The 14,944-nt window shown below is 40.7% G+C and overlaps 1 protein-coding gene across 4 annotated transcripts in view; it reads right to left on the reverse strand.

Annotated features, from left to right (window-relative positions):
• Positions 1–14,944, reverse strand: part of NRF1 (nuclear respiratory factor 1) — a 103,441-nt gene that overhangs the window by 23,176 nt on the left and 65,321 nt on the right. For all 4 annotated transcript variants that reach the window (XM_010831686.1, XM_010831683.1, XM_010831684.1 and 1 more), the window contains 2 exons: positions 13,953–14,110; positions 7,006–7,130 (listed from right to left, as the gene is read on the reverse strand). In XM_010831686.1, coding sequence (XP_010829988.1) covers positions 7,006–7,130; positions 13,953–14,110 — 283 coding nt within the window. The remainder of the gene's footprint in view (positions 1–7,005; positions 7,131–13,952; positions 14,111–14,944) is intronic.

Genomic DNA, 14,944 nt, shown 5'->3' on the forward strand with positions numbered 1-14,944 from the left:
GGGTGGCCCTTGGAGGACACTGCGCAGGGTCCCACTCTGAGCTCTGCCCTGGCTGCCGCATTCCCCGGTGTGGCACCAGCTTCCCAGGCAGCCCCAGTTCATGGGCTCAGCCTCACCGTTCTTTCTGAGCCACAGCTCAGAGCTCTCCTTATCTGTCCTAAGAAGTGATCGTCCCGGGTCTCTGAGTATGTCCCACACCCCCTCCATTTAAAGAAAGACTTGTGATTCTGAAGGGGAAAAGAGCTGTATGACAGATGAATCTTCCTGTACTTTTTCTCACAGAACAGGTAATGCCTTGGCTTGGTCTGACTGACACCATCCTAACATCTTAGCTTCCCCTCAGGTCTCCCTGTCAGTGGAAAAGAGGGCCATTTACTTTACAGGATGGTGGCCTGAAAACCCACAGCTCCTGCTCTCAGGGGGCTTGCAGCCTGAGGCTCTCTCCTCACACACACAACCCTGGGGCTCAGGGGCTCACTGCTTCCAATCTAGGAGGCACTGAACTCCCCACTTTTTCATTAAAGGTACAGACAGTCTCACAGTGTCAAAGTAACAACAGTTATTTTAAAGCTATTATCACGCTTTATGGTGACTGAATATGCACATTTACAGTAAAACTTTACTTAATACAGTTTACTTATTTAAAGTTTAAAATATTGAGGCAAGGAGTGATTTAGTGCACACAAGAATAGCATATCCGCATCTTTTGGAGGCTGCAACATTGACATATTCCCTAAGTTAATTAATACTTACATCTTCACTGACTCTTCTGGGAATAAGTCCATATATTAATGGGTCCAGAAAACGAGGACCATAGGAAAAGGGAGAAGGTGAGATGTATTCTATAGTTTATCAAGATGAGCACTGGCACTTTATCTCTTACTCTTAAAGATGAGCTGGAACAAAAGGACACGCTGCAAATAATAATGGATGATGGTGGTGGTGATAATACAGAAAAAGTGAGAAAAAAAGTCACCCTTTGTGATGGAAGCTGAAATGCTGCTGGAAGAGAACAGCAGCCCTGGACCAAGGAAGGTGATATAACCGATTGCAGGAGCCATTAAACAACGTCACCTTCAATTTCCTTCACTCAAGGTTATAAAAATACTCCCATATATTCCCATTTTTACAGTATTCAACTCTGGACCATAAATCCTTCAACTGTGTAAGGTAAGCACTGGGACCTGTCCTACAGACAGGAAAGCTGGGTCTACTGAACAGTACTGTGCGCTCTGTACCACTTAATGTATTTGGGGGGATGCTTGAGAAGAAACTGATGCTGGCAGCTAATAATAATTTCACATTTATGAATGATGGATCTATGTGCCAAGCACTATGCTAAGTACTTCACAGGAATCTCTTTGTTTATTTAATGCTCCCGACTACCTCATGGTAGTATTATCCTCCTAACTATATAGCTAAGGCTTAAGGAACTTGCCTGAGAGCACAGAGCTCGGCAGTGGTACAGCTTTCAGAGGACCCATCTAGACCTGAAGGTCCTCCCACCTCCCCGCCCTTCCTTTCATTCTCCATGCCACACCAGATACCCTCCGTGACCCTAGCCACAGTTTCTATGGTAGAGGTTCTTCATCTCGGTGGGGGGTGGGGAAATGGGAGCTCTCTCTGATCTACTTGCACTTCTGACCAAAGCTGCAGATTCCAGATAAATCTAAAACTTTTGTGCAGAATTTTTCGTGATCCACAGATCCAAGTTAAGAATACCCTAAAGGTTTCTATAATACACATAAAGCAGGTTTCTACAGAAAGTTAACACACACATGTTGCCTGCTGCAGGTCCAGCTGGGCTGATCTCTTTATAGTAAGTACAGGATGACCTGCTGGATAGGAATGTGTGTTCTAATCTCTCATGCAAGGACCCCACTCAAAAGTCCTGCTCTCCCTTATCTGAACTCTATGTTACTGTCCTCATCCATCTACTCTTTTATCCCCTTTGCTAAAAATGCCAATTAAAAAAAAAAGTATTCCGGTGATCACGGTTGAGATTAAATTCAACTGGGAAAACACATGCATATTTTTAAAAGTTTTTAAAAAGGTTAAAGAAAAACAAGGAGGTGAAAAAGTGATGACATGGTCAATGTGAAAGGAAGATCAAGGTTTTTTCCTCAAAGAATTTGAAAACTGATTTAGTGTGATCTGGCAGTTGGAATGGATAGTAGAATGTACATTTGTTTATAGTGCAGCAAGACTGAGCGGGGTCTTCAGGTTGTAGGAAACTATGTTGATGAATCTGGGGCAAGAGTCAACATTAGCAAGGCTGTTGCCAGGGCCAGGCCAGAACAAAGAGGGGCATGTGGTACTGAAGAGAAATGAGAAGGGCTGCTCCTCTGTGTGTAATGTAAATGCCTTGTAACAACCAGCTTCAGTGTTCAGAAGACCAGCCCTCCAGCCTACTTCTCCATGCCCCACTTCAGGGCATGGGGAAGGCAGCTGTCTCAGGAAGGACAGCACAGGCAGGGGACAGTCTCTGGGTGCCGGATAGTAGAGATGTATTTTATGAACACTTTGGGGAATGAAATCAAGGGCTGGACGCAGAGCCAAAGGGAAGGCTGCAGTGAGCAGGAGGGGAAGCAGTGGGCCAGTCAACTTGCTCCAGGCAGAAATGTACACCCCCCCAAGCTCTTTCCCACATTCCCCAACCGTACCACCTTGGTCTCTGTTTCCCTGGAGACAGGTGGGGAGACTGAAAGAGCCCGGGCACATACTGAAGGGCAGCAGGAGGGCTTGGGCAGAGGATTCTGAGGAAACAACTCTTCACCTGAGTTTACTTCCTCCTGACCATGATCTCTGTCTCCCTAAACAAGCTCCCCTCATTCTAAACAGCACCCACCTCTGGTGGTCCAGAGGTTAGGACCCTGAGCGTTCACTGCTGGGCCCAGGTTTGCTCCCTGGTCAGGGAGCTAGGATTCACATTCTTACATAATGCCATACACCAAAATAAATTCAAGATATTTTATAGTATTTAAAATAAAAATTGAATCCATAGAACTGGAATGTACTTAGATATTGATCTGATTTGGGTCAAAGAGAAACAAGGAAACAAAACTAAAAGTAACAGAAGTGAAATAAAAATAAACTGGGAAAAGCTTGCAACACACACAATAAAGGGATTATATCTTTCTCCTACTGATTTGGAGAAACTCTTTATATATTAAAGACCTCAGTAGAAAAATGGGTGAAGAACACAAATAGACAAATACTAAAATATATATGTGTAGATAAAAACATGGAGAAAAGAGTAAAAATATCTTTCACTAATATTAAAAAAATGCAAATTAAATAAAATTCAACTTATTGCCTACCAAATAGGTATACACATACAAAGTAAATTATGCTAATATCTAATGTTGGTGAGGAGTAACTAAGTGGGTTCTAAACAGTTCTGTTGGAAGTATTAGGAAGGATAAGCTATGTAGAGAGCAAAGATTCATAGGTGTGGGCAAGATTTTGTACCAAGATGAACACTATTATTCATGTTGTAAAAAATTACCAATAACCTAAATTATTGACAATAGGGGACTGATTATTATGATGGATAATATGATGATATATTAGCAAGTATTAAAGTGATCTTTTCAAAAAACATTTAGCCAGATGAAAGTGGTTAAGATATTTCAAAACAAGTTATAAAATAGTACAACATGATCCTAATTAGATTAAAAAAGTTATGAATGGGGTGGGGGAGGCTATATTTTAAAAAACTCAACAAAAACAAAACCAAAACAAACCCTCAAAAAACATTCTGTGTAGCGTGATCATAGATGAGCTTTATAATCAGGACCAAATAAACCCCCCCACCCCCCGCAAGAAAATGCTATGCTCCCCTTTTTTCCTGTGATATTATTAGAAAAGTGCCAACCATTTTAGAAAACACTGATCCTTTCTAAGCAACTCTGGTAAGAAGCTTGATGGACAATAGTTGAAGCAGATGATTCCCATTACCATTATTGATTAACCATGAACTTCAGTTATTTGTTTTGTTTTTTCCCCCATCTAGATTTTTGTCATTTTGTTGTTGTTGTTGAAACAGGGAGGAAGATAAAAGATCTGAAGTGGTCCTGAAGTCCATTATTATTAGCAAAGGGGGTTCTAGGGTACAGAGGATGGTAGAGAGAAAGGAAACCAATGGGCAATTCAAAATTGTACAACCTCTTAAGGTGCGCTGTGGGGGTAAAGCAAGGGATAACTGTTAAAAAGAAAGAAAAGAAAAAGGCAAGGAAAGAACTCAACCAGAGCCCTTTCCCAGCCTTACACATTTTGAAGAGAAAGGCACCTGTGAAAACCTTTTAACTGCACCAAATCATGAAACACCATCATAAAAGACAAAAGACTCATTTATAACTATTTAAAATGAGAGAACACAAATGAAAGAGAGTAATGCTAGTGCTTGAGTAGTCCCTTTAGTGTTGGGGTGGGACAGGATCCAGAAAAAAGGAGAAGGCTTCAGGTACAAGGTCTTTGTCAGGTCTGCCTTGATGCCACTGACCTACACTGCTCTGGCTGTCTCGCGCTGGTTACTGTGCTCTAGCAAGTTTCATACGCAGTGGTCCTCCATCCCTGGTGGTTCCATCCTAGAAGACGCTGAAATTCTTGCTTCAGGCCTGAACAGGCCAATATCCACACTGTTCTTATAAGAGTCATCTGCTAGTAGGATTTTTATTTAAGTCATGCTCTGGAATTTGGGATGTATTTTTTTTCTCCCCAGTTATGTCTGTTACCAAATAGCAACTTGTTCTGCTATCATCTGGTTCTTCCTGATAACAATTCTTGATAATAAATTGGGTCTACTGGCAGATACCATAACCTTGTCATCACAGAAGTGACAAACAATGCCAACATGACACAATCTGAAATAATGATGAAAAAAGAACCCTTAAAAGTCCAGACAGACAAATTAGTTGGTTAAATGAGAATAATTTGGTTCCGAGTCCCAGAGTAAATCCTACAGCACTCTGGGTAAAAATGTTAGAAGACAGAAGAAGGTGTGTCAGAATTACTTGGGTCATATCCAACATTTGATTCATCTTCTGAATTGCCAAGGTATAGATGGCATGATGTGAGCCTTTGTCTAATATTAGTAGGATGTGGCACAACTCAATGGTCTGATTTGATGGCTGAGTAGACATATCTACTTCGCGGGAGACCCAGAGAGTTCTTACACTTACCTATTAACTCCTCTATCTGAAAAGGTGAGCCTAGGGAGGAGACAGAACTACAAAGCAGTCTCTTCTTGCTCAGACAGGTCAAGACCATTAGAAGGGATAACAAAGTCTCCCATCAAATCCACACTGGGAAGTATTTTCAGCAGTTTCATAGTGAAAAGGGATAGTTCCCAGGTGGTACTAGTGGTAAAGAGCTCGCCTGACAATGCAGGAGATGTAAGTGATGTGGGTTTGATCCCTGGGTCAGGAAGATCCCCTAGAGGAAATGGCAACCCACTCCAGTATTCTTGTCTGGAGAATCCCATGGACAGAGGAGCCTGGTGAGATATAGTCCATAGGGTCACAAAGAGTTGGACGTGACTTAGCATGCATGCACGCATAGTGAGTAACAGTAATTGCAATTCAGAATGTGACATAATCAGATATCCCATCCTTCTCCATTTAAGGTACATGAGGACTCAGATATGGAACAGAAAAAGAAAAGAAAACAAGAGTAGGATTCTAGCTAAAGAGGGAGGATTTCCTTAATTCAAACTATGGTTCATTTCATCCTGAATATACATGGCTGTAAGATGCCCTTTACTTTGCAGTGCTCTGGTCAAGATCAACTCTATCTCTATTTGGGTTAGTTCACAAAAGCCCCTAGCCCTACAGAAAAAGCAGGCTGTCACTGTAATATGTTTGTTTGTTTGTCTGTATGAAGAAAATGATGCTCAGAAGCCACACGGTTCTTTACATTTCCTATTGTTCTCTGGAAGACCGAAGTGCTTTCTTCTCCCCACTTTTGAAGAATGATGCAGCATTTTGTCTTTCTTCAAAGACTTTTCCACTAACATATTATTCTGTTCTTAGGAATCTATCCTTCAAAAAGTGCCAAGGGCTTTTCTTTTAGCCACTCATGCCACTAAGGAATTGTCTGCCTAAATAAAAGTATGTTATTATTATCCTCTTTCTAGGACTTTAAACTACAGATCTCCAAAAACCATAGAGTAGTTAATTTGTCCTACTTAAACATTATATGTACATTTTAAACGCTCAATAAACAGTTGCACAGAGTCTCACAGAGCAAGGCTGGTCCTCCTGTTGACCAGACTTCTGAGGCACTTTCCCAGGCAGCCCAGTTTTGATAACTGACTCCCAAAGCCTGCTGAAATGGATTCAGAGAGCTGCACTGGAGCTGGAAATCCCTGTCAACGTATTTCTATGAACTTTATCTCTTTTGTTTATTCAGGATAGCACCAATATCCAGAAAATCAAAGAGCTGGGAAAGAAGGGCAGAGTAGTGGCATGTTATTGGCTCAGTCCAGAGGTCTTTGGTGAGGCCACACTGAACAAGAAGCAGAATGCATAGCATCAACCAGAAAAGCGCCTTTATCACAGCCTGCTGGCTGACCTTGATATGAGATGGTGCTACCTTTCTCAAGATGGTCAGAACACTCTTTGTTACCCCAATGCACTCGCCCACAAGAGAGTCTCTGCTCTACTAAAGGACACTCCTCTACACCATGGGAGAAAAAGGATAAAATGTACCTCACAGAAAAATTTTAAATCCTTCTCAGCAAGTCCTGTCACAGCAAACAGTTACTTCTCAAATAAGCCATTCAGTTAGGTAGCCACTATTTTGACTCCTTCCTCCCCCACAGGAAACCCAAAGTCTCCTACTAGGGAAAGCAATCAGAGGCTCCTAGAATTTTTCTAGGTATCAACTGCCTACCAATATAAACTCAAAGTTCATCTTCATTCTGAAGGGCTTGCTGTCAGTCATGTCATGAAGGTTTCGGTGGAAACAGGGAAGAAGTTCGATAAAATATTCATGCTGTCTTACCATTAGCATCTTGGACTCCAGTAAGTGCTCCGACAGCTGCTGCGGTTTCCCCAGACAGGACGATCTGTCCCCCCCCTTGCAAGGTGGCCTCGGCCAGGGTGGCGACAGCATGGGCGGCAGCTTCGCTGTGGGTACAGGAACAGGAGGGGGATGTGTGAGGCGAAGAACAGTGCTGCAGCAAGACAAACCAACTTCCAACCCTTCCTAGGATGGCTCCCTGACTCCATGTTTGAGAGCCTCCCAGCAAACAAGGGATTCCAGTGTTACTGAGAGAACCAGAGCAATTTTTAAATGATAATAGTAAATAGCTAGAGAAATGCCAAGTCTTTCATACTTATACAGCTAGAGTGAGGCTTTTCTTTAAACCTAGCAAATGGGTGTTTGAGGACAGACGGCACTCCTTCCCAGTCTCTTTTTTATCAGTATCAACAGAGTGCTTGCAAGTCATAGTGGGAGCTCTGATACAAAGTCACAATGCAAAAGCCATTTTGGTTGTGGATCACAAGGTTTTCTTTTTCTCTTTTCTCTTACACAAGGAGGACCATCTGAAACTGCCCTTTTATGGCCAAGCATGGATGATAATATGAGGAGTCAGAAACCTGGTTTTTTTAATTCAATTAATATTAAATAACAACTGTTCAATACTCTATAGTAACATATATGAGAAAAGAATCTAAAAAAGAATAGGTATATGTGTAACTAAATCATTTTGCTGTACACCTGAAATTAACACAACATTGTAAATCAATTATACTCCAATATAAAACAAAAAAATATTCATAAAAATATATTAAATAATAACAACTTGATTTACATCCATGATTCCAAATACAGAGTAATGGTTGACTGGTATCTTGCAAAGTTCACCCCTTCCTTTTGCCTCATGTATATGTAGGCAACACTAAATTAACACTTAAAAGTTTAAATTATCATTATAAGCCCAAACTCCTTGATTCAAAATTTAATAAATAAATCTTCCTTCACTGCAAAGCAAACACTTTGTAGAACAGAAAGATATTAGCCATCTCTTTACACGCTATTCTAACAGTTTGTATCTCATTTTTCTTTTCTTTACTATATACATAAATATTCATTTTTACTGATTCTGTGATGATACAAACTATAAAATGTATTATTACTGTTTTATGTGCCAATAAAAAAGAAAAGTTCCTGTGAATTCCCTGGTGGTTCCCCTGGTCAGAGAACTAAGATCCCCAAGCCACGTGGTGTGGCCAAAAAAAAAGTTCCTGACAATTGTAATCATAAGATTATAGTTTACCATCCAAACTTCAGAGATGTTAAAATATCGGGTGCTGGGGGAGAGCAAGTGACGAAATACTAGATAAATTCAGCACCTCTCCTGGGAAAGTATCAGGTACCACTTTGCAAAGGTACTGAGGGAATATCAAAAGTGGGCCTGGAGGAGAGAAGGTGGCGTCACTTAGCTTATCAGAGGTGGACGAAGTTCTGGGTCAGACACTGCCTAAGCCAGTGGATTCAGCTTCACTATAGCTGCAGACTCTGCCGTAACTACGGCAGTCATCTTGAAGGGCAAAGGGCTGTGGACTGCTGAGGGCAAACGTGCCATGACTGCGGGCAGAGCAACATGTACCAAACTCAACAGTGTCATGTCCACCTGAGAAAGTCAACAAACAAGTAAAGCAACTGACATAATCGTTCTTCTGGGGAAGACTTCTTTAACACTATAAGGATTCTGGAAGAAGTCTGAGAAGTCCAATGGACAAAAAAGTCTCATTAAATAGAAAACTCTCCCCTCTTGCTAACTTGCTTTGCTTTTTAAATTATGTGTGTTTAAAAAGTTATTTTTCTCTGATAATAAAATGCATGTAGAAACTCATAAAAATTTCATTAAGTATAGAAGAAAATTTTAAAACTTCGAGTTACTTTCCTAATAATCTTAAACACTTTAACCAGATAGTCAAGATCATACTGTATTACAGTTTTATCGCCTGCTTTTCTTACCTAACTTTGTATTTCCCCATGTAAATATTCTTTGACATTTGTTCAAAATAATAAGAGCAAAATTGCTGATTTTCCCCACTTTCCTAGTTGCTCAGCTGTGGATGTTTTTAATTTCCAGCCTTCTTTGTCTGACTTAGTCCAAGATATTATACATTTCAATTTTTTTACTTCCTTTATAAAAAAATTTGGGGATGGAATTGAGGTTGAGCAAAAAAGCTGGACAGAATCAGAGCTTCCATACAGCCCCTTTAAAAGTCAAGATCAATCTCTACGCTAAAATGTACTTCAGATCTGATATCAACAGCCAGTCATTCCACAGTACCTGTAACATGAATTCAGAGGCAAAGTGGACCCTTGACCTGGAATTACTACTAAGGCTACTCTTTACATTTTACAAGGTAGATTTTAATTTTAGGGTCCATCATAACTATTTATTAGAGATGGTAAAACAAATGATTATTTAGTGCCTAAGACCCATAACTTTGCATATTTTTCTGAGAAACTTGTATCAGATAATACTACCAGACAATTCAACAGTGTTCAGCTATCACTTATTAATGATAAAAATATTTAACACTCTGACCTGAGACTTCACGGAAAGCCAAAAAGTTGAAAAGGCTTCAACTATGTGGTATTCTGAAGAAGAAAGCTGGTTTTTGAGAATTGTTTATATGGAAATAGGAGCTTTGTTTACAGGTCGCCTCAGCGACTGCTCATTCCCCACAGTTTTTTTTTAATCACAATCTACAATAATCTTATTTCTACGACCATCAGAGGTGCTGCCCTGCCGCTCTCGGATGCATGCTTCCAGCATGGGGTTTCCCAGGCTCCAAGAGGGGAACAGTTACCCAAGCCCTGACCTGGAAGAGTCCCTGTATCCAGTCACACCCATTTTATGATGCCTGAAAATCTAAATATTTGAAGTCATTTTCTTTGATACCTTTCTAAAGTATGTTATGCGAGGAGAAAAGCTGTGAACCAGCAACGACTAAGGCAACCTGGGGAGCCAGGGATGAGCGGTCTGATGGGGTGACAGGTCTGCACGTTGGTGAGGTTACTTACTGCATGCCCCGTCAGGAGTCAGGGGCAAAGCAGTGACGGATGAATCTTTCACCTGGAGCATGAAGACAATGGTGCCACCAGTGGTCAGCAGACAATTATTTCCAAATCTACTCTAACCACTTACACTAGACTTCATGGGAAATGATCAAATGATATGCTGCTAGAAAAAGATTACCTTTACTTAAAAGGTGAATCAGCATCAAAATGTCACTAAGCCACTACTCTACAATTTTTTAACAAGTCATTTCCAAACCAGAATTACAATGAGAAATTTCCATCAACTCCCCCCTCTCCCTTTTTTCCATCAACTTTTTATCTGCAAGTGTCTAACCTTCATCTATAGGAAAAAGAGGCAGCTGCATTCTCTGCCCTCCATTTCCAGATAAGATTTCTGAACTAGGTTGTCCATCCCACGTTAGTGGACAAATAAATACAAATCTATATATTAAATCCATGCTTTGTTTTAATAATATCTCTAATTTTAAGCCAATATTTTCCTTTAAAAAACGGTAAGAGTAAATTTTTCTTTAAAAATAGGATTCACTTCCTTTTTTAAAGCCAAGCCTCTTCACTGCAAAAGAACAGCAACTCTAACTTCCTGGGGCATTTCTCTCCCCACAGCACTGAGTCACAGCACCATACACAGTAGAGACGCAGTAAAAACCATCTCCCTGTCAACAACACAGCACACATTTATAGGAGGGCAAACATCGATTCAGTCTACCCATATTTATCATGCATCCTTATGTACAAAGACTGTACTGACTCTGCAGGACCTAGAATGTAAGTCTAGGATGACTTAAACCAACAGACTGAAACTTGAATCACTGTACTGCAACTAGCAAATTGTGATTTCACTTGCTTTCACGTTGGCCTGTTCAGGGTGAACAGTTTTTTTTGTTTTTTTTTTGAGTTGTGATGCTCTGCTTTTCATTTGTTCATTTTGACTCTCTATCTCCTTCCTAGAAGTACTGATTGATTCTGTATTTTGAAAATAATTAAAATTAACAAGTTTCCAGGGTATTCAATGACGATTTCTCCATACCCCTTTTCGGTTATTGTAAAGCCGGGGTGGGCGACAGGTTGTGACCCCAGGGCCCTCAGTCTAACTTGCTATACAAAACTGCTAACAGCATGGCTGGAAAAAAGAAGGCCTGTTCTGCACCTGCCCGACCGCCTTTCCCATTAGCAGCTGAGGGCGCCCTCTGTCTTGTGCCCACCTGCCGTTCCACGTGGCCAGCCTCTCTCTCTTTAGTCTGTGCCCACACCTGCTGCTTACAGTGCAGCAAAGGTGCAGGTGACTGTTAACAGAACCAGGCCTGTTCCACCTGCACCCGAAAGAGATGGCTGGAAGAGAGCAGCTCTATGAAATCGTGTTACCACAGGAACAAAGCCCAGATTCACAGTATTTTTCACCAACCACAGAGAAGCAAACACCAAGGGCTTGTGTTTCAAGCCCAACCCTCCTGACATTAGACAGTGATAACAGCTCCTGGAATTAGGAGCCCATGATGTTCCCCTAACAGCCTGCAATGTCTAGTCATCACTGCCAGGCTTGGTTACTTCACCTCCAGCAGAGGCTGCAACACACCATCCCCCAACACTCACTGGGGCCATGATTGCAAACAGATTTCAACATCTCTTTACTCCTCCTTCATGCCACGGTGAACCATATTCTCCTTCCTTTGGAGTAAACACTGTAGCTGCCTCAGCTGCCTCTGAGTTTGTTAACAAGCCCCCAGGGGAAACCATTACCCTCCTTGTCTTTGGAAAAAAGCCCTGGTCCTCACACTAAAGGGAGCCAGAAATGTGCCTCATATTTTCCAGCATACAGGGTTCTCAGGACACATACTTCACTGGACCGTCCAAGGTGCTGGCTCAATGACATGAAATTTTTCTGGCCTTCAATGGTGGCCTGTTAAGGCCCCGTCCATCAGTGAGGGGTTACCAAACCAAAAGGAAGGAGTGTCTCACTCTGGTCTTGGTTTTCAGGAAGTTTATCTGTGTCTTCTCTCAAAGGTACGAGTGGGCTTGAGTCACAGTGCAGGAGACCAAATAAGACTTTCATGTCAGTGAAAAATGATACGGTTCAATGGGCTAAGAAAAAAGTTTCTGTTCCAGGTCTCTCAGGGACTCACTGGTAATTCTGGAAGGATAAGCATGTATATGTTTCAGTTCAATCACCAAGTCCTGGCCATACTTCCTTCAAAATCCAGTCACTTTATCTCCACTCTTACTAGTAGTTTCCAAGCCTTTGACAAGTCACAAGTGGACCACCTCTTCTCAAGTGGACTTCCATTTCTAATCTCTTCTTACTATAAGCAATTCTGAATAGATGAATCTTAAAATCTAAGTTAAATGATAATAAATATAAATCCTGAAATGCTGACTACAGGCCAGCCAGTTTGATGAGACTTATATCCATCATTTCAATGAATCTTTACGGTTCTACATGATGAAAATTATCCTTATTTGATGAGACCAATGCTCAGGGGTGAAATTTCTCAAGACAGTATGACAACTATATGGCAGAGGAAGGATTCAAACCTGAACCAATATGACCTCAGAAATGGTCTCAGCAACTGTACTATACAGCCTCATGGAAACCTGTACCTAACTAAGCCTATCAAGGCCTTCTACTGTCCATCACAGCCAACCTAAACTTTATCTGATGCTTATATTTTGAAGGAGGTGATCCCCTTCTGAATTCCCCCTATGTTCATAGTCTACACTATACAATTATACAGTGAATTACACTCTAACTAATATGTTTGCTAAGTGTTTTACTGAAATCAATCTACCAACCACATTATTATTTCTTTAATGGCAGACATTGTATCTTAGAGCACTCGTTATATACAATCTTACCTAGTAGAGTGCTGGCATGTCACAAGAATTCAACGACCATTTGAGACTAACAGCTGCTGCACATAATGATAACAGCAGCCTTACCATACGCTGGACACTAATCTGAGGCTCTCATATGCACTGGCTTTTCCAACTCTCACTCTAGTTCTCACAGTAGGTACTGTCTTTACCCCCGTTTTACACAGAGGAAAGCCTGGGCATTGAGGTCAAGTAAACTGCCCAAGTCAAACAGCTAGTAAGGGACAGAGATGGGATTCAAACCCAGGTAACCTGGCCTCAAAGCACACCCTCTTAACCATTATTTAAAGTATCTGGGTCCATTGAAAATAAAACTGTGTTAGCAATGAACAAGAAGAATAATAATATGGGGATGATTTTTTTCTGTCAACAATCAATAGAAGGAACAACATGGAAAACAATACAATTTCGTTTTGGGAACTACTTCTTACTAGAGTATTCCATTCACAGTATCCTTCCTAAGTATATCTGAAGAAAAAAGGTTCAGTTTTTCCCCAATAATCCAAAACTTATTTTATTTCAAAGGCACTGATAAGCAAAGAACAAATTTCTTGAAAAGTCAGTAAAGTTAGCTCCTGATCAGCTAAAACACGGATTAATATCCATAACAAAAAGCAGTTTCTTTGTAGGGTAAAAGGAAAATCAATCCCAAAGCTTCTTGATTTTTTTTTTTTTTATTATTACATCCTTTGGTCCCTTTAAAAACACAAGGTACACCTTGCTGTTGCTTTTGGTCTGTTAATGATCACAGAACAGGATACAGCAAAAGGGACCCATATCCCTGACCAGCAGGTTTTAGCAGGAAGTCAGAAAGGCTGAACTGGTTGCTGGGGGTGGAGTGGAATGGGAATAGGGTGGGTGAGGGCTGATTACAAGACAACTTTACAATATCTTATGGGTTAAGAGTATTAAGTTTCAAATGCCAGTTGTGACAAAGTGAGGTACGACGTTTCTCTTTACATCTGTATACAGGGACAGAGTCACCCTCCTCTTTTATTGCCCACCCCTGCCTCCACCTGTTGAGTGCCATGGTGACCGTAGCTCCCTGTTGCATCTCCTGAGAAGCTGCAACTGCGGCCTCTGCCAATGATGCTACCGCCTGGGTGGCCTCTGACGCTTGCGTTGTCTGGATGGTCATCTCACCCCCCTGTAACGTGGCCCAGTTTTGTTCCACCTGAGGCAGAAAAGGACAGGCTAGTTAAAAAAATCAGTCACAAGAGGATGGGGATTATGATTTCAAAAGTCCTATTTCTAAAAAATTGCCATGTGCTCAGCCAAATACATACAAACTATAAATTAACATGACTTACAATGTATAGGACTGGGTTTTTAGCATGATATTTTTTGGGTTAAAAAGGAGGTATTAGAATATATATTTGAATTTGCTTACGTTTGCACAAAGAAATTCTGGAAGGACACAAAAGAAACCAATGAAAATATTTTCCTTAGTGTGTGTGGAGATGTGGGAATAGGTTGGATAGAAAACAGAAAGCAAGATTTTCCACTGTATCCTTTCAAATAATTTTCAAAATATCTGAGTTTTTGAACAAACCATAAGTATACTTCTAAAAAAACATTCAACCTGTACCAAAGGGGATACAGTGCCAGTATTCCAGACTCTTTGCCAAAGGCCACTACCATCACCTGTTTCTCCATTTCTCCTGCATTTCTCTGCAGGGATATTCTCTGATATATGAGCGTATTTAGACACACACACACACACTCTGAAGAAAAACTGCAGCATATGCTACATATATTCTTACACCCTGCTTTTTTCACAAACAATACAGCTCTGAAATGATTCTAACTTGGAATGTATCAAACTACTTCATACGTTCATGATTCATAATAATGGCTGCATAGCATTACATAGATACACATGATTTATTTAACCAGTCATTTTTTTAAAGGGCATTTAAGTAGCTTCCAATGCTTTGCTATTACAAACAGTACTGGATGATATATAGTACTTTGTATAGTTTATGTGAGTCTACTTATTCAGTAAATT

Source organism: Bison bison, unplaced genomic scaffold (assembly GCF_000754665.1).
Source record: "Bison bison bison isolate TAMUID 2011002044 unplaced genomic scaffold, Bison_UMD1.0 scf7180017864530, whole genome shotgun sequence".
Taxonomy (NCBI): Eukaryota; Metazoa; Chordata; class Mammalia; order Artiodactyla; family Bovidae; genus Bison; species Bison bison.